The 19,028-nt window shown below is 36.3% G+C and overlaps 1 protein-coding gene across 1 annotated transcript; it reads right to left on the reverse strand.

Moving 5' to 3' along the window:
- Window positions 1–1,974: 1,974 nt before the first annotated feature.
- npffr1l3 (neuropeptide FF receptor 1 like 3) lies at window positions 1,975–17,977 on the reverse strand. The gene is made up of 4 exons (XM_051911358.1): window positions 17,847–17,977; window positions 15,164–15,497; window positions 8,595–8,694; window positions 1,975–5,513 (listed from the first exon to the last, which is right to left on the reverse strand). The coding sequence occupies exons 1-4, from the start codon at window positions 17,859–17,861 to the stop codon at window positions 4,574–4,576; spliced, it is 1,389 nt and encodes a 462-aa protein (XP_051767318.1). The 5' UTR covers window positions 17,862–17,977; the 3' UTR covers window positions 1,975–4,573.
- Between the last annotated feature and the right edge of the window lie 1,051 nt (window positions 17,978–19,028).

The raw sequence follows: 19,028 nt of genomic DNA on the forward strand, positions 1-19,028 counted from the left end.
AAATGTCTTAATAGGATATTTAAATGCTTAGTTTTATGATCAAAGCTCTGTAGTTTTAAAACATACAATGCAATGCAATAATAAAAATAAAAATACTTCATAAGTGTGCATTTGGTTCACACTCACCTTTGTAAAAACAGTCCTCATTTTTCTCATGAAAATAATTGCCACTGTAGTTACAATTACAACAATCAGTGTTTATAATCTTAAAGGCTCTGTTGTTTTGAATGGTTGAGAGTACATCTGACCCCGCGGGTTTATTCTAATACTCTATATGTCTGCTGGCAGTCGTGGGCCGTGACGCCACAGAGAGAGACGGCTGGAAGTAAACGACAGAGACTATTATTCAGCTCACCTGCAGGGAAATGAGTCACTTACATGAGGGACAATAAGACTGTGTGTGGCGACAGCAGAGGCCTTTTATCCCATATCACTGTATAAGACGTGACATTCACACACACACACATAAATACAGACGTGGACAAAATTGTTGGTACCCTTGATAAATACGATCAAAGATGACTGTAAAAATAAATCTGCATTGTTTATCCTTTTGATCTTGAATTCATAAAATTAGCAAAAATCTAAATCTAAGGAAAAGAATTGAAAGTGGGGGGGAAATCACATTATGAAATAAATGTTTTTCTCCAAAACACGTTGGCCAATTATTGGCACCCTTTTATTCAATACTCCTGAACAACTTGTGGTGATGTAGGTGCTGTTTGATCATTTTTTTAGGCTTTCTGTGACTCAAGACTCAACTAATCTCTGCAATTCTCCAGCTGTGATCCTTGGAGAGTCTTTGGCCTCTCAAACTCTCCTCCTCACCGCGCATTAGGGCGATTTAGACACACGTCCTCTTCCAGGCAGATTTGTAACATCTTTAGTTGATTGGAACTTCTTAATTATTGCCCTGATGGTGGAAATGGGGATTTTCAATGCGTTAGCCACTTTCTATTTTGTGAAGCTCAACAATCTTTTGCTGCACATCAGAACTATATTCTTTGGTTTTTCTCATTGTGATGAATGATTAAGGGAATTTGGCATTTGTGTTTCCTCATGTTTATACTCCTGTGGAACAGGAAGTCATGGCTGGACAATTTCATGTTCATGATCACCCTGGTGTGCTAAAAAATGTAAATATGAATGGGAATATACTTCAGAGATATTTTACTCATAAGAAATTCTAGGGGTGCCAATAATTGTGGCCAATGTGTTTTGGAGAAAAACATTTATTTATTGCATAATGTGATTTTCCCCCCACTTTCAATTCTTTTCCTTCAATGAAAGGTTAGATTTTTGCTAATTTTATGAATTAAAGATCAAAAGGATAAACAATGCAGATTTATTTTTACAGTCATCTTTGATCATATTTGCCAAGGGTGCCAATAATTCTGATCAGAACTGTATATATATATATATATATATATATATATACACACAGCTTGTTTCTGCCAATAAAAAATAAAATAAAAAAAAGGTAATTGCGACTTTATCACAATTCTGACTTGCAATTGTGAAAAAAGGTTCAGAATTGTGAGATAAAAAGTACCAATCATGACTTAATTATTTAATTAATTGCGACTTTTTAATCACAATTCTGAGGAAAAAGTCAGAACTGCAAGATATAAAGTCACAATTCTAATTTATTTATTCAATTAGTTTATAGAGTTTATATAATAGTTTATATCACACAAGTCCGACTTTATAACTCACAATTGCGAGTTCATATCTCAATTCTGTGAAAAAGGTCAGAATTGTGAGATTCTCGCAATTGCGAGTAAAAGTCAGAATTGTGAGAAAAAAAGTTGCAATTACTTTATTTTTCTATTCTGTGGCAGAAACAAGCTTCCATATTGACGACGCCTACAGACCGTCATGACAAAACATCCAATTATAAACAACATATTTCTGCACACTGTCCTGATTTAATTATTATAAAGTTTATTTTCGACTTCACAAGAGATGAAACACTTCAATTAATAACCACAAACGTTTCTGCAATGTTACATATTTTCAATGATTTATTTAATTTTACAATTAATCACACAATTTTAAACTTCAGTTTAAACAATTTAGTACAATTTACAAATGTACATATAAATCACAATGAAAGTGTGAGGACTCTATCTATCACTTTTCCCACCGTCATGAAATAATTCAGTGTTAAAGAGTCTAAAATCATTTGGATAATCAAAGCAAACACCCAATGAACCTGTATGACGATTATTCCTCAGTTAAAGGTCTCTTATATGAACTGTCAGTCTTGTAAGTAACACAACAGCAAGACAAACAACATCCAAAAATAAAAGCGTGACATGGTTCACATCAGTGACCTGCTGGATATTCACACACTGTCAGGCACACACTGAGAAGAAAACAAAACCATCTGAAAATCTCATAATGTCCTTCATAGAGTGAAGTTTCACTCAGATTAATGCCACAGTGTTTCATGATAAATGACTGACTTCATGTGCCATTTTCTTTTTCACATGTCACAGTAATATCAAAATTGAAGTGTATTAAAAAAATCACTTTCATATTTGAAATTCTGCCCTATATAAATCAATCTTACTCAGCATTACATTTTCAGCTCATATTGCCAAAGAATATATTTAAAGTCAACATGAAACAGCTCATTTACTTCTATAATGTGACGTATTTGGTAAACGGGTTATACAATGACAACAAAAAAAGTAGGACATTGATTTTAAATCAATCATAAACTTGAATCAGAATAACTTGCAGCATCTCTTCTCTTCTCTGATGACGAGGGTGGGGCAACCTGTCACTCACATGAGATCCACCAATAGCAAACCACAACCATCCAATCAATTCCCCACAGACAAAATCAGAAGCGTTTCAATCGGATATAAATGACAGCAGAATAAGGTGTAGCTTCAGATAAACACTAAAAACACATCTGAGGTTCAGGCGGCTCTGAGGACATTCGATTTTCGTCTCCAGGTACGTAAACAGAGTAATCCTTCATATTCCAGCATATTCCTGCTGGTCAAGATTCAAGAACACAAGCGGCTTCATCTCTCATGGGAAATTATGACTTTCAGCCATGAGGGAGGAACACCGCGGTGTAATTTGCTGCAGGTGTATGTAGTTTTCCTGTAATTTTCTCGGAAATGGTTCCGTCGTCAATAGGTCTATCGTTTTCCTATAGTGAAGGAGAACAATTCATTTCACTCCTTAAATGTCAGCTCTCGCACGTTTCCCCCGTAAGGCTAAATAATGAAACGCCTCACATGTGTTTCCAGCCAGATGATATTTATAATCTGATGCAGAGACAATCATTAAGGAATATCATGTGTTAAACTCTTCTCTAATTAACACTCATGATTAGTTCATAAAACTAACCAGAACTGTATTTGTACAAATGTTACAAATGACAATATGCACAACACCAGATTATGATGTCTGATGGTTGCTACACTGCTGATACATACATTTTAATGAGATTTACACAAAATAGCACTTATTTTTCACAATATTTACTCTATTTCATTAGGCTTTATCTACATTAATCTGGATATATTTGAAAGCAGCATTTTCATTATAAAATGCTATCCATCCAGAGCAGCGTTTTCAAGAGTTTTCCAAAAGTTGCTCCTCCACACTGAAACGTCGGAAAGTGCAAAATCACGTGTAAAACATAAAAGCTCACCAAGATGGTAGCAAGATTAAATATTTTCTCACGCTATTCTTCTGGCACAATCATTTTATTAATAAAATATCCTACTACTTACTGGAATGTTCAGGTCGCACTCAGTCGCCATTCCATGTCTGGTCAAAAAACGCATGTTTTGCAGGAATGCAATATGAAGACTGTACTAACAGTTATTTTTAACAACACTATGAAAATTAGCCAGACAACAATGCTGGTATAACCATACACTCTTAGAAGAAAAGGTTCCATTTAGAATCTTAAAGGGTTCCATCAGGCGCTTCATATGTAGAACCTTTTCCCATCATGGGATCATTTTATGGATTTAGTTTTAAATAATTCATTTTGTTTTAATACATTTTTTAATTGTAATATATAGTTTATGAATTAAACAGCATGTAAACATACTTTATAACTAGAAAAAATTGAAATAACCCATTAAACATGAAAGTATGCAATCATTTAAGACATTTCTCCTTACATAGAACCTTTTCGGCATAAACAGTTCTTTAAAATTGAGTCAAGAACCCTAGAGTTCTATATAGAATCCCAATGAATGGTTCTTTAAAATCGAGTCAAGAACCCTAGAGTTCTGAATAGAACTCCAGTGAAACGTTCTTTAAAATTCTAAAAGAGTTCTATATAGAACACAACTGAACCTTTTTCTAAGAGTGTAAATATCTATGGGTACAATATGCATCACATTACCAAACATGCATCATCGTTTTCAAATACCTACGTACCTAAATACGGCAAAATAGCTTCAGTGTGGATGGAAGGCCGAAGGCCAAGATGCGTTTTTGAATGTATCCGGGTTAATTTAGACGGCGACTGTTTATAATCCACTGTCGGCCAATAATTGTCAGCCGATCAATCTGATGCATCAGTCTGATGCATTCAGAGCTCCCAGGCATTATATATTTTACCGCCGGCTTTCTCAATCTCTTGAAAGTGAATTTCCTTTTTAATAGACATGCCGCTATTTCCTCCTTCGGCCTTGGTGTCCATCGACACGCTCCTGTGCTCGAGCTCCAGGCGAACGCAGCCTGTAAGGTCGCTCTCGGTGAAGATCTGGTTCGTCCGTGTGCCCAGACTGAGCGGATTGCCGCTAACAGCCGTATTCAACGGGCTACAGCCCTGACTTCCAACTCTGGGCTGTTTAATGCTGAATCGTCTCTTCTTTCGGCTGCGGCAACAAGCCTGCTGCTGACACGCGGCCTGGAAGCCTCTCTTAAAGTTCTCGTTGAAGTAGCCGTAGATAATGGGATTGACGCTGGAGTTGGAGAAGGCAAGCCAGTGAGAGAGAGGGAAAACATAGCTGGTCAGAAGCTCCAGATTATCCTCGTCCGGACGGGCGTAATCAGTCAGCAGCATGAGCGTCCACAGCGGCAGCCAGGACAGCATGAACAGCAGGGCCACCACAATCAGCATCTTTATCACTCGAATCTTCCTCTGAGACGCAGGACATTTCTCCTGCGAAGGAATATCGTGCTGCTCGGCGCTGGCCAGGATGGCTGTGGTGTACAGCTTGGCCCCGATGCGGCCGTACATGAGCATGATGAGCGCCAGGGGAATCACGTAAATGTGCACAAACAGGACCGTCGTGTACACCTTCCTCATCTCAGGGTCGGGCCAGGTCTCGTAGCAGGAGTACAGCGGGTACGTGTGGTTGTGGTTGTCATTGTGAACCATGAAATGGCCTTTTTCTTGCTCAACGGTCAACATTAACACTGAGGGAAACATTATGGTGAGCGCGAGCAGCCAGATCGTCCCTATTGATACCTTCGCGACAAAGAGCGTAAGTTTGGGCTTGAACGGGTAAACGATGCAGCGAAACCTGAGTTTCAGATGAGGAGAAAACACATATGGGGTCATTAACCCAGATGTAATGTTTTCTAAAGCTCAAAATGATTTATATATAAATCACAATAATCCCAGCAGAGCAAACTTAAACATATACAATTACGTTGCACTTATACTTTTTGAGCTTTGATGATAATTCAGTATTATATATACTGTATATGTACAAAACATTCTCTAAAATTAAGCCTTATTTTATTTTATATTATATATATTTTTTTAGCCCTGCTATATTAAAGGAATAGCTAATGGTGACATTATAACGGGTTTGTGCAAAGATTGTTTTAAGCTCACTTAAATTAAAAGTCATATTTTAAAGCCTACTAACTGTTACAAATGATGGCATTTTGATGGCATTTGGAATTCAATTATAGGGCAATTCCAGCGTTATGGACATGACATTTGCAGTCAAAACTTGAAATATAAGTTCTCAGAGAATGCATTTAATACCAACATATTGCACCATTTGTTTATATATTCATAGTCCCTTATTAAAGGAGTCCAGACATTAGAAAAATGCCTGTCTATACAATTGTTTTATATTTTAGATGAGGGAAATATACATGCGTGACGGACGTGACAAAAAAAGTCACCAAGTTTAAGGTGTCAACATATTTTTTAGGAATTCTGTGAATTACACTGCGCAAACAAAAAGTAATACTGCCCACCGAATAAAGAAGTGTTGGCTCTCCACAGAACATAAAATATTCATTTTATTTTATTTTTCGAGTTCGCATTTATGAGGAAAAAACAACGTTACGGAAGTGACGTTACGGACGTGACCGCTCTGCAACCGGCACAGAAGACCGCTTTAAAACTTTCACAGAGACCTCAAGCATGAATTTAAACCACCACATGTTGATATCTGGGATATCAGTATGGTAAGACTGCAGAAATAATCAACCTTATACTAAACTTTATACAACTTTATACCCTGTAGGTCTATTGCAAATGGTTATGGATTATTTCTCATGTTGACAAGCGTGTGCGTTGTTCAAGAATCAATTTGGAGACCATTTTCCTTCTAACAGAACTGTTTGCTAAAATACATTAACAAATATTAATGTTTATCATAAAGCAGTTTAAAATCGCAGGTTTTCCCCACAGTCAGGTGAACACAGTCAGGTCACTCGCAATCATGTCAGTTTTATGTTTTGTCTAAATGATCGCACGATTTTCAGCTAGTTTGCGCAGTTTAAAGCAAAGTCTTGAGTCAAAATGATCATATTTTATTTCAAGTCAAAATTGTTGCAATATTATTATTATTATTTTGTCTGCTTGATTGAGGGATTGTGATCAATAGGCTATTCATGTTCTAACCAACAGGTAAAAATGCGACATCCCGAGGGAAGTGTCCTATGAGAAACAATGCTCTTCTGTAAGTTATACTATATCATATTGGCCTACCTTCTGATGTTCATATTTCGTTCTGTAACTGGCAAAGAGGAAGAGAAGATCGGTTCATGTGCGCCTGATCTGCAGTAATCTTTCACAAGCCATATTAAAGAGCGACATCTATTGTTTATCTATTGCCCTTATAAATTCAACAGGCAGTGCTGTTATGACAAAATGAGTGTATTTATTTCTCAGGCATGTCTCCATCTCTATGCACAATGCTTAGTGTTTAAAAAGGGGGGTCTTTGATCCCTTTTTTGAAAGCATGAAATATGGTTGGTTGAAAATTTAATTTAAGCATTGTTGCTTACCTCATATATTGTGAATAAAAAAAGGCAATTTTCTTAAAATGTCTGTTTAGAGCACATTAACCCTTTAAAACCGTATGTGTCGTCGGCGACACATCCAACCAAGCTGTATTCATGTTACCGTAACTCTTGAACCGTTTGCGCCATCGTAATAATTCAAATTGCTACAGATAGTAGACAACATGAGCTTTTCGGCAATATAAGGGTTATTACGGTAATTTCGTGCCTTCCATCAGCAAATGGCAGCCGCTTTCGGGGAGAGCGGGTGGAAGGAGGATTTGAACGTAGAGATATGGAGCGCGGCAGTTTAGGGAGTTTTGGATCGCATAAATAATCGAACAAACAAAAAAAAAAATGGCGAAGGAGTACACAGTCAATTGGGACGATTTTTTATAAGACTTGGGAGCAGGCTAAGTGAGACTCGCATTTCGCATTTGGTGTGTGCATCTGTATAACGTGTCCGTGCGGTAAATGTATGCGTGCTGATGCGTGCATATGTAGTATATGTATGCGTGTATGAAAAAAATTTCTCCTGAATGAAAACTGTGCAACCAAATGTCACAAAATGACTTGTATATATGTAATATAGTTGAATTTTCAAGTTTGAAGTGTTAGATTCTTTCGATCATCATTTTTCTCTTTTTTTTTCTAAATAAAAATCAGAAAATATATTATTATTTTTTTTATTTTCGTCTATTTAAATTCTGTTTACAAACTCACCATATACATTAATGGTCAATAACTGTAATTTATTGAAAGCCAGTTGTTTTCTGAAAAAAATGACACCTTGCACTTGAAGATAGCACATTGTTAGAGAATTTTATAATAAAAAAAACATAATATGTGAAAACGGGCTATTTTAGCTTTAGGTTCTAAAGGGTTAATACAGTATATTACAGACCTAAATGGACAACTTAAAAAGGGTTTTGTTCTTTTGGTAAAAACTTTTTTTTTTTCATGGAAAGTATGACCTTTGCATGGAATTGCCCTATACTGTAATGTTGAATAGCCATAATTACTCATTTCATCCCCAGAAATTGGGGGAAAAATCCATTAATAGAGACATCAGTAGCAGTATTGGTATTGGTATTGGTGATACTGATCTTCAAAGTACTCAGTAAAAAGATGCCATTAAACAAATATTTAAAATAAATCATAATTGTGTTGTTTCTACATTAATTTGGATATTCAATGTGAATTTTTTACAATATAAAAATATCAATGTTAGGTTTGATTAATCAATAATTAGTTCATTTTTAACTAATGAAAGCACTTGACACAACACCACTACTGCTCTATCATTTCCCTTATTGGTTATTTTATTTCATTTCATTCTCAAAATTATTAATACTTACCTGTCCACAGCAATGGCAACTAATGTGAAAACTGACGCACAGACTGACATTCCTTGTACCAGACCACTCAGTTTGCATATCGTGTTGCTGAAAGGCCAACCTGACGAAGACAGAAACATGATCAGGTTAAATACATTAATCCAGATACATTTGAATCATTTTCCAAAAGTTGCTTGTCTGCACAGAAACGACGAAAAATGTTTGAATTGTCTTACTGTGCAGAAATATTTCTTGAGCAGCAAATCATCATATTAGAATGATTTCTGAAGGATCATGTGACACTGAAGACTGGAGTAATGATGCTGAAAATTCAGCTTTGATCACAGAAATAAATTACACTTACTCTATATTCACATAGAAAACAGATATTTTAAATTGTAATTATATTTCACTATTTTTACTGTATTTATTATCAAATAAATTCAGCCAATTTTAATCACAATTTTGAAACATTTTCTCGCACACAAGACTGTATTATTTTTTGGATGCCAGCTTTTACAATATTTGCGGGCACCATATCTTTGCATAAATGATACGTGATTGCGTCAGGAGTTACTATATAATGTGTGAATGATGATATGATGATTTAGAGAATGATGATTTATGACCTGATTTATGACCAAAATTTATGTCCACCTGTCACTCAAACTGACTGGTCAGTGGTTGTCAAATATGATTAATGGGTGAATTTATGAGTCTGTCACCCCTGATTGACAGACCAGTGGCTGTCAATGACTGTTTTATGGTTCGATTTATAACTCAGTAGCTGCGTTTCCACTGTCGGGCCTAAAGCGGGCGTGCTAGTGCGTGCCAGGGCCAGTGGCGTTTCCACTGTCACTTCCGGAGCTTGATCGTGCCTCGTCGGGGCTTCCTCGGGGCCAACGGCCAGGGTTTTTCGGCCCGCCGAATACCTTGGTCCAAAGCGGGCCAGCTCGGGCTTGAGGGAATGGTTACGAACAAAGGCGGAGTTTATCTGTGTGTGGAGACTGAGGCTATCACAATCATGTATTTATTTTATCTGTCAGCACGTCTCGCCAATTAACGGACTGTCTGATATCCATATTTAGTTCCAGTGATTTCTTTCTGATTATTTTTCTGATAAAACTTCCATTTGTTTGTGAAATGACGGGTTTTTGTGACGTTGTTCCAGAGAGGCGTGTTACAGGCGGGTTTTAGTGAAGCGCTGCAGAGCTTCTGGCCCGACAGTGGAAATGCAGTGTGATTTTGGGCTCGGTGCTACAAGTCCAGGGCTATTAGCCTAGCCTGGCCCGATGAAAGCCCTGGCTCGCACTGGCCCGACAGTGAAAAGCGGCTAGTGTCACAGATTGGCAGGTCATCGAGTGTCAATCAGATTTAGGATTAGATGGATTTATAGTTAGATATATGGGTATATTTATGTAAGTTATATCTTACCAAAGATTGCTGCTCTTCTGGCTACCTGGCTCCTTCCAGTCTGTTGGGGGAAACTGTGACCATGATTCCTTTGATTATTGGGGTGAAAGTCACCCAAGCAAGTTTACGTTATGTCGACACCTCAGTGTCAAAATCATTGCCGTTTCATCTAAAATATTGAAGATAGAGAGCAGCACCACAGAACTCTGTCTCTCTGAAATCATGCTGAGCGAGTGATTTAACTCATGTTTGCATTTCGGATTGACTCCTCAGCAGGGTCCGAGTTTTTCTCCTATCTACTTCCTGCTGTGATGCAGTAGGCGTGTCTGTTAGAATGTGTTTGTGAACAATCATGCAGCAGACGTTAGGTCTGAGACACTTATAAAATTATTCCTTGTCCAAATGAAGCAAAAGAATTCATTCTTCGGATCCTTAAAATACTTTACACAAATATTTTTCTAAATACTCCACACAACCACTGGTTTGCATAATTACTTTATTTTCGATCAAACACCGGGTTGTTACGTCTGAACCAGGATCTGGGTAACACAAAAACTACCCAAACACTGGAAAAATAACCCCAAAAAAATGTCCCAAAAGGCTCAACCCAGAACTTAAAAAATAACCCAATATTTTTTAGAGTGTGTCTTTATTATTCTTTATTATAATTATTCTTTAAGTTCTTTACAGCCATGTTCAAATGAACCAAATTAAAAAAAATAATAATAATAATAAAAATCATTGTCCACAAATGCTATACACAAAAATTGTTTTTATTTTAAAAATTTGTTTCTGATCCTTAGACAGTGAACCAAAATTTAAAATCTTTTAATGGTTAAAAAGGTTTAAAAACAGCTGAAACTATGTCATGTTTTTTTTATTTTAAATATCCAACATAGTTTTATTCTTATTATACTTAATGTTGAATAGTTTTTCCACACAAGTTTTCAGGGGTGGGATCTACCTACACGTAACACACCTACTTTTCGCACCTCGGATTGTGATCCCTATAAAACACATTTGATACACAGTTGGCCATCACCAACTGCAGTAGTTAAGACTTTACTTCAGATTTCTTTCCAAACTCTCATCAACGGCTTTCCAGTTTTACGTTTTTAATTAAGGACGTGTGTGAAGGAAATGGCCGCCTCTCCAAACGGTAAGTCTATTTCACAATTTTGTTGATTTGCTATATCGATCAAAGTGTTTATGCAGATAGTGGCATCGATATGATGTTTAACAGGTGATTACAGTGAGCAGAATACAGTTGTGAATGAACTAGTAGAGCTGAACTCTGCAGGTATAATTCAACTATAATATCTATTTTCAACTTTATACAGGTGCTGGTCATATAATTAGAATATCATCAAAAAGTTCATTTTTTTATTATAAGTTATTTTTAAAAATGAAACTTTCATATATTCTAGATTCCCTACATGTAAAGTAAAACATTTCAAAAGTTTTTTTTTTTAATTTTGATGATTAGAGCGTACAGCTCATGAAAGTCCAAAATCCAGTATTTCAAAATATTAGAATATTTCCTAAGATCAATCAAAAAATGGATTTGCAAAACAGAAAAGTTCAAGTTCTTTAAAGTATGTTCTTTTGTGCACTCAATACTTGATCGGCAGGACATATTACAGCAAATGACTTGCTCCTAGCACAAATTACTGCATCAGTGAAGTGTGGCATGGAAGTGATCAGCCTGTGGCACTGCTGAGGCACTATTGAGCCTTCAGATCATCTGTATATTGTTGGATCGACTGTTTCTCATCTTTCTCTTGAAAATATCCCATAGATTCAGGTCAGGCATATTGGCTGGCCAATAAAGCACAGTAATATCATGCTCAGCAAACCACTTGGAAGTGGTTTTTGCACTGTGGGCAGGTGCTAAAGTCCTGCTGGAAAAGGAAATCAGAATCTCCATAAAGCTTGTCAGCAGATGGAAGCATAAAGTGCTCCAAAATCTCCTGGAAGATGGCTGCATTGACTCTGCACTTGATAAAACACAATGGACCAACACCAGCAGACGTCACGCCCCCCCCAAATCATTATTGACTTCAGAAACTTCACACTAGACTTCAAGCAGCTTGGATTCTGTGCCTCTCCAGTCTTCCTTCACACTCTGGGACCATGATTTCAACATGAAATGCAAAATTTACTTTTATCTGAAAAGAGGACTTTCGACCACTGTTCACTGTCCAGTTCTTTTTCTCCTTAGCCCAGGTAAGATGCTTCTGACGTTGTCTCTGGTTCAGAAGTGGCTTGGTAGTCCTTTTCCTGAAGATGTCTGAGTGTGGTGACTCTTGATGCGCTGACTCCGGCTTCATTCTACTCATTGTGAAGCTCTCCCAAGTGTTTGAATTGGCTTTACTTGACAGTATTCTCAAGCTTGCGGTCATCCCTGTTGCTTGTACACCTTTGCCTACCCAATTTCTTCCTTCCAGTCAACTTTGCATTTAATATGCTTTGATATACACTCTGTAAACAGCCACCCCATTCAGTAATGACCTTCTGTGACTTACTCTCTTTGTGGAGGGTGTCAATGATTGTCTCCTGGACCATTGCCAAGTCAGCAGTCTTCCCCATTAGTGTGGTTTCAAAGAACAAAAGATACCCGGAATTTATACTGTAGGGATGGTCATTTAATGAAACTCAAATGTAAATATTCTAATATTTTGAGATACTGGATTTTGGACTTTCATGAGCTGTACGCTCTAATCAACAAATTTAAAAAAAAAAAAAAACTTTTGAAATGTTTTACTTTACATGTAGGGAATCTAGAATATATGAAAGTTTCATTTTTAAAAATAATTTATAATAAAAAAATGAACTTTTTGATGATATTCTAATTATATGACCAGCACCTGTATAACGGAATGTGTTATGATTCTGGTTTTAAATATTTTTCCCACCGGCAGCCCTCAGGTTTTGGTGTCTGATATGAATCAAATTCATACTTTTTGGGTCGCTGTTTTTAGTGTTTGTTTATAATGATTTTTATCATGTTGTAAACTTTTACTAGAGTGTATGAGAAGCGTCGTGAACCGGCTTGGAAATGACGGTTCAGACGAGAAGTCTGGGGGACAATTGCATGTAAAGGCCAAACTTCACACTCCTGCTGTGGTATCTGGAATATCCGATCCGATCGGTACGTGGTTTAATGTATTGTTGGTTAATATATTTCTCTCATGATGTAAAAAATTATAATCACTCCTACACAATTTCACCCCTAGGGCATATAAGAGATGTTGTTAATGCTATACCGCCACCCGCTGCATTTGCTGACGACATCTGTACCGGCGGTATTAAGAGGAAAGAGCCCGGGTCAGGATCAGAACCGCAGGGTCAACAATCTGATGAAATCTGGGTGACACCCATCACTCCTAAGCGAAAACGTCCAAGAGAATCGCATGGTATGTGTATAGAGAAATGTAGATAAATGCTAATTTAAGATTAAATTATCTTGTCATCAGGCCATGGCTGTTACACTCAAACGTTTTTATTTTCCACAGAATCCTCCGCAGTTGTGCCAAGCGTGGATAATGCAGAGATCTGGGATGATGAGATGATGCATGTATGGAGCGTTTCTGATGCACCTCAAACAGTAAACCACGGTCCGGAGAATGTCGCTCATGTGTCTGCTTCAGATCGTGATGCATTACCTTCCAGCAAAGACGCCTACAAGAACGAGGGGCAAAACACTGACCTGATTCTGGAACACGTGATTGCTTTAAGAGCAGAGAATGAGCTATTACATCAAGAAGTGAACACTCTCATCAATGGATGTCAGAAGATTAGAGCACACAATGAGCTATTATGTCAACTACTGAACACTCTCATCAACGAATGGTGGGAGGATAGAGCGATCCTCGAATTGTTGTTAAAAAATCAGATCACGGCTGCAGACGATCGACGGAGGGATAGACAGAGTTTACATGTTGGTTTTATTATTATTATTACTTATTTGGTTCATTTGAACATGGCTGTAAAGAATTTAAAGAATAACTATAATAAAGAATAATAAAGACATATTTATGTTTATTTTCAAATAAAGAACATTAGGTTGTTTGAACAGTTTTAAATAGGCTTGTAACATTTGGTTAAATCATGAGAATTTTCATTTCACTCAGACATTTTAAAGTGAAATGATTTTTGATTCCACATGCTAAGGATCAGATTTGAATAAAATAAATCCCCCAATTTGTGTAAAGTATTTTAAGGACCCCAAGAATTAATTCTTTTATTGATATGCTTTATTTGGACGAGGAATAATTGGTAACACTTTACAATAAGGTTCATTTATTAACATTAGTTAACATAAACTAATAATGAGCAATACATTTGTTACTGTACTTGTTAATCTTTGTTAACATTAGATAATAAAAATACAGCTGTTCATAGTTTGTTGACGTTACTTCACAGTGCATTAACTAGTGTTAAAAAATACAACTCTTGATTTTAATAATGTATTAGTAAATGTTGAAATTAACATTATTAACAAAGATTAATAAATGCTGCAGAAGTGCAGTTCATTTTTAGTAACTAATGTTAACTAATGAACCTTATTGTGAAGTGTTACAGAATAATTTTATTATTGTCTCAGTAGACCTAACATCTGTTAACAAACACAATAAAACACGTTCTAACAGACACGCCAACTGCATCACAGCAGGAAGTAGATAGGAGAAAAACTCGGACGCTGCTGAGGTGTCGATCTGAAATGCAAACATGAGTTAAATCACTCGCTCAGCATGATTTCAGAGAGACAGAGTTCTGTGGTGCTGCTCTCTATCTTCAATATTTTAGATGAAACGGCAATGATTTTGACACTGAGGTGTCGACATAACGTAAACTTGCTTGGGTGACTTTCACCCCAATAATCAAAGGAATCATGGTCACAGTTTCCCCCCAACAGACTGGAAGGAGGTTAAGTAGAGAGGTTTAGATAAAGGAGTCCTTTATCTGAAGCCCCTCCTTCTGAAAAGCACAATGTGCTCTGATTGGTCGGCTGGAGCAGTGTGTTGTGAATGGTGTTTGGGAAATGTCCCGCCCCTTACTATAACCGCTAGTTTCAACACACTACTAACTAACTCAACTAGGCCCCGCCCCTTTATATCGTTCACATTTCAGAAACTATATTAAACAATCTCTACGTTTCTCTCGTAATCTCTCACCTGTGATGAGGTTGTCCACTAATGTCGTGGGAATGCAAAAGATCCCGACCAGCAGGTCGCTGACGGCCAGATTCAGGATGAAGATGTTAGTCACGGTTCTCATGTGCCGGTTCCTCAGGACTATCACACAAACCAGACCGTTTCCCATCAGGCACAGCAGGAAGATGAACAGATACGCCAGCGTGAACAGCGCGGCCGTCGGCAGTGAATGCTGGTAATAAGGAGACAGGATGACGCCCTCCGTTGTGCTGGAGTTGGTGCTGTTGGTCTGGTTGGTGCAGGAGACGAGATCTGAGGCAGTGTCCCAGAATCCCTCCATGAATGCACAGCTATTCTGGGAACACACACAAAATGGGACAAACTAAAATATTTTTTCTTCAATTTTAGTACTAATACTAGCGACATTCAGCAATGAAACATATTGAAAACTTAAAAATCCCTCGAATAAAAATTAAACTCGATTGACAGAGCAGCTTTCAGCACTTGCTTCCAGCAATAACTTAATAAAATAAACTATATGGAAGCCCATTTCCACCACATAAGAAAAAAAATCATGCTTTGGTAAATCATAATTTTCGAAATTATTACATACTAAGTCATAACTATGACATAAAAAAAAAAAATCATACTTATGACTTAGTGATTACCTGTGTCTGTCCTTCTTCAGGTCAAGTCATATATTCGTGAAAAAATCAGTTTGCCATCAGTTGTCAGAAGATGAAAGCGATATCTTTGTTGTAGTATCCTTTTAAAGTTTAAAGGGATTTCCCATGACTGGCATCAGCACTGAATCAATGCCATTGATCTCTATGAAAGGAAATAGTACTCAGGTGACGTCGATTGAGCCTTATAAAGTGGTGCTCAAAGTTAAGTTAATTTCAACACATTGTTTTATTCATGAATGAATCTGTATGGAAGCTTGTTTCTGCCACTAAATAAAAAAATAAAAAAAGTAATTGCAACTTATCTCACAATTCTGACTTTTTATCTCACAATTCTGACTTTATAAATCACAATTTTTACTTTTTTTTCTCAGAACTGTGAGATATAAACACAATTGTTTGTTATAAAGTCAGAATTGCGTGTTATAAACTCGCAATTGCCTCTTATGAATATATATGCAAGTTTATATCATGCATTTCAGACTTTATAACTCACAATTGTGTTTATATCTCACAGTTCTGAGAAAAAAAAGTCAGAATTGCATTTTATGAAGTCAGAATTGTGAGATATAAACTCACAATTGCGAGTTATAAAGTCCGAATTGCATGATAAGATGCAATTGCGCGTTTATATCATGCAATTCTGACTTTATAACTTACACGTCAGTCTTTTTTCCCTCACAATTGGACATTATAACACGCAATTCTGAGAAAAAAGTCGCAGTTATCTTTTTTATTTTTATTTCATGGTGGAAACAAGATTTGTGGTATTACTTTATCTGAAAATCGGGATCAGAATCGGCCGGTCATGATGACAAGAAATCGGTAGTCGGCTGCAAAAACTCTGATTGGAGCATCTCTACTAAAATTATGATTTTTTTTAATGTTATTATTATGACTTTTGTCAATTTCAACTTTTTATGTTATGACTTTCTATACCATAATTTCAACTTTTTGTCATAATTCTGACTTAGTATGTCAATTCTAACTTTTCATTCCATAATTATGACTTAGTATGTCATCATTTCTACTTTTTATGTCATAATTATCATTTTTTATCATGAGGCAGAAGTGGGCTTCCATACAAAAGTGACCCAGCATGATGCTGATCAATATTCTGTGTTCATGTCCCTTATAAACAGATATAAAGAACAATAGCAATAATACATCAGACGTGTTAAATGCTGCACTGAAATAAACATTCAATCTGTTTCTGCATTTAAAATCTTTCCTATACTCATCACATCTGAGGTCTATGAGCTGAACTGATGATCTATAGATAGAAAAACAATTGATTGTGGATGAGGTCACATATATAATGGAGGTCTACTCTATATCTCAGCTGTAAAATTAATTAAAATTTGAACTGGCAGCTTGTGTCCTTAGTTAATATGTTATATGTCATAATTTCTCATTGTTAACTGCAATTTATGTTGGCCAAAACATCTTTTTATATGACTTTTTCCCCATTTTGCTGTTTCATGAATTGTTTTACTGTTAGATTATCTAAAAAAAACAAAAAAAACAATAGGTTGTGCCCATTGTGACAACATGCCCCAAGATCATTCACCGTACATATCATCGAACGAATGTCAATGTATGTTCTGCTTTTTTCCAGGGCAATTAAATACTTAATAGCTTTTAGATAGCTTCATAGATTTTAAGGTTCGTGTCTACAGAAACTGTGGTACATAATATGTAAACACTCAGAGAAATATTCACTAGAAAAAAAAAATGTGACAACTTGCCCCGATCTTACAAAGCGCTAATCTCTCATCTTTTAGTTCGTATACAAATATTTATGTTTAGGACATGTTCAAATATGTTTATATCAAAACATTTTTCCACATTATTCAGCAGTGAAGATCGTTTTAACACGCTCATGATGACAAAAAAAGATATATGAAGCTGCAGTGATTCACCTTCAGAACTTCACCTCAGGTGCAAGAACTGATAAAAGTAGCTTAAATACTTGATAACATTTTTGTTTTAATGGTTAATGTGAGTCAAAAAGGTCTTACCTTACTGTCCTTCATTTCAACTGGTGAAATAAAGCCAGTGGTGGAATGAAAAGGGAATAAAAAGAGCTCGATTATAATGGCGTGCTTCTCTGAACAACGCTTCACCTTCTCCCGCGCGCGCGCAAATGATGTTCGATTCACGAACCGGTACTTTTTAATGATTCGTGTGAACCGACTTATAAACCATTTGTAATTACTTAACTATAAGGCAGAACTTGTTTGGGAGAGATTCATTAAGAAGTAAATGCAATTAAACTCTCGATTATGTTTTTAAGGGACACTTCTGACTGATGACCTAACGAATCGAATCATTTAAACGAGCCACCCAAGCGAGCCGACTCCCTGAAATGAATCATTCTCACACATCACTCACGACAATTTCCACATTTTTTTAAGATGCTGCAATTAATGTGGAGCAATAATTAGACCCGCTGATTAATAATCACTGCCACAAAAATGACTCGCAATAATTACATTAAATAAGGCGTTTATTAGCCTATGAATGCTAAAATCAATATAATTAGAGCGTGTATTTAATTTGTCGAGCTATAATTGACTTACACATACTCATAATTAGGTCGACATACAGTAGAATTCCTCACAAGAGTTACAATTACTGTGTGGGAGGCTAATTTCTCAGTTTAATGCTTTAACTAAACACTGAAATCTAAGAAATAAATCACATAATTCACATGACCAAATAAGAAACAGAAATATGCATGTGGTAAAAGGTTTGTTTATGCCTCATAATGTCATTGTACCACCTGTGTTTCCTTCTATACAGAAATATAATCATTATCTTAGTGAAGCACCTGTATGTGTGATTCTTCATCAACACCTGTGAAAGATCCTAACTTTGAGTCAGAATCAAAACATCTTATGAACTACTGATGTCTTATTTGTTTCTTGAAGAATTTGCAAATTGAAAAAAATCTCATTTAAAAACGCCAGCTTTTGTTTCTTTATCATTCTGGTGTTGTTTGAAATCCAACATAGAGCTCAGATATAAAGATCAAACAGAATTTTACACTTAGAGCTTAAGAAACTGTTTTCTTTCATCATTTCAAATAGATTTTCCCACTGTTATAATGCAGGTAAATTGGCCGGTTCTTTGTCTGCATCATGCTGTTATATGTTTATATTAGTTTACAGTGTTTATTATTTTCAAAGCATGTGATATCG

The sequence above is a fragment of the Ctenopharyngodon idella genome, chromosome 10, assembly GCF_019924925.1.
Source record: "Ctenopharyngodon idella isolate HZGC_01 chromosome 10, HZGC01, whole genome shotgun sequence".
NCBI lineage: Eukaryota > Metazoa > Chordata > Actinopteri > Cypriniformes > Xenocyprididae > Ctenopharyngodon > Ctenopharyngodon idella.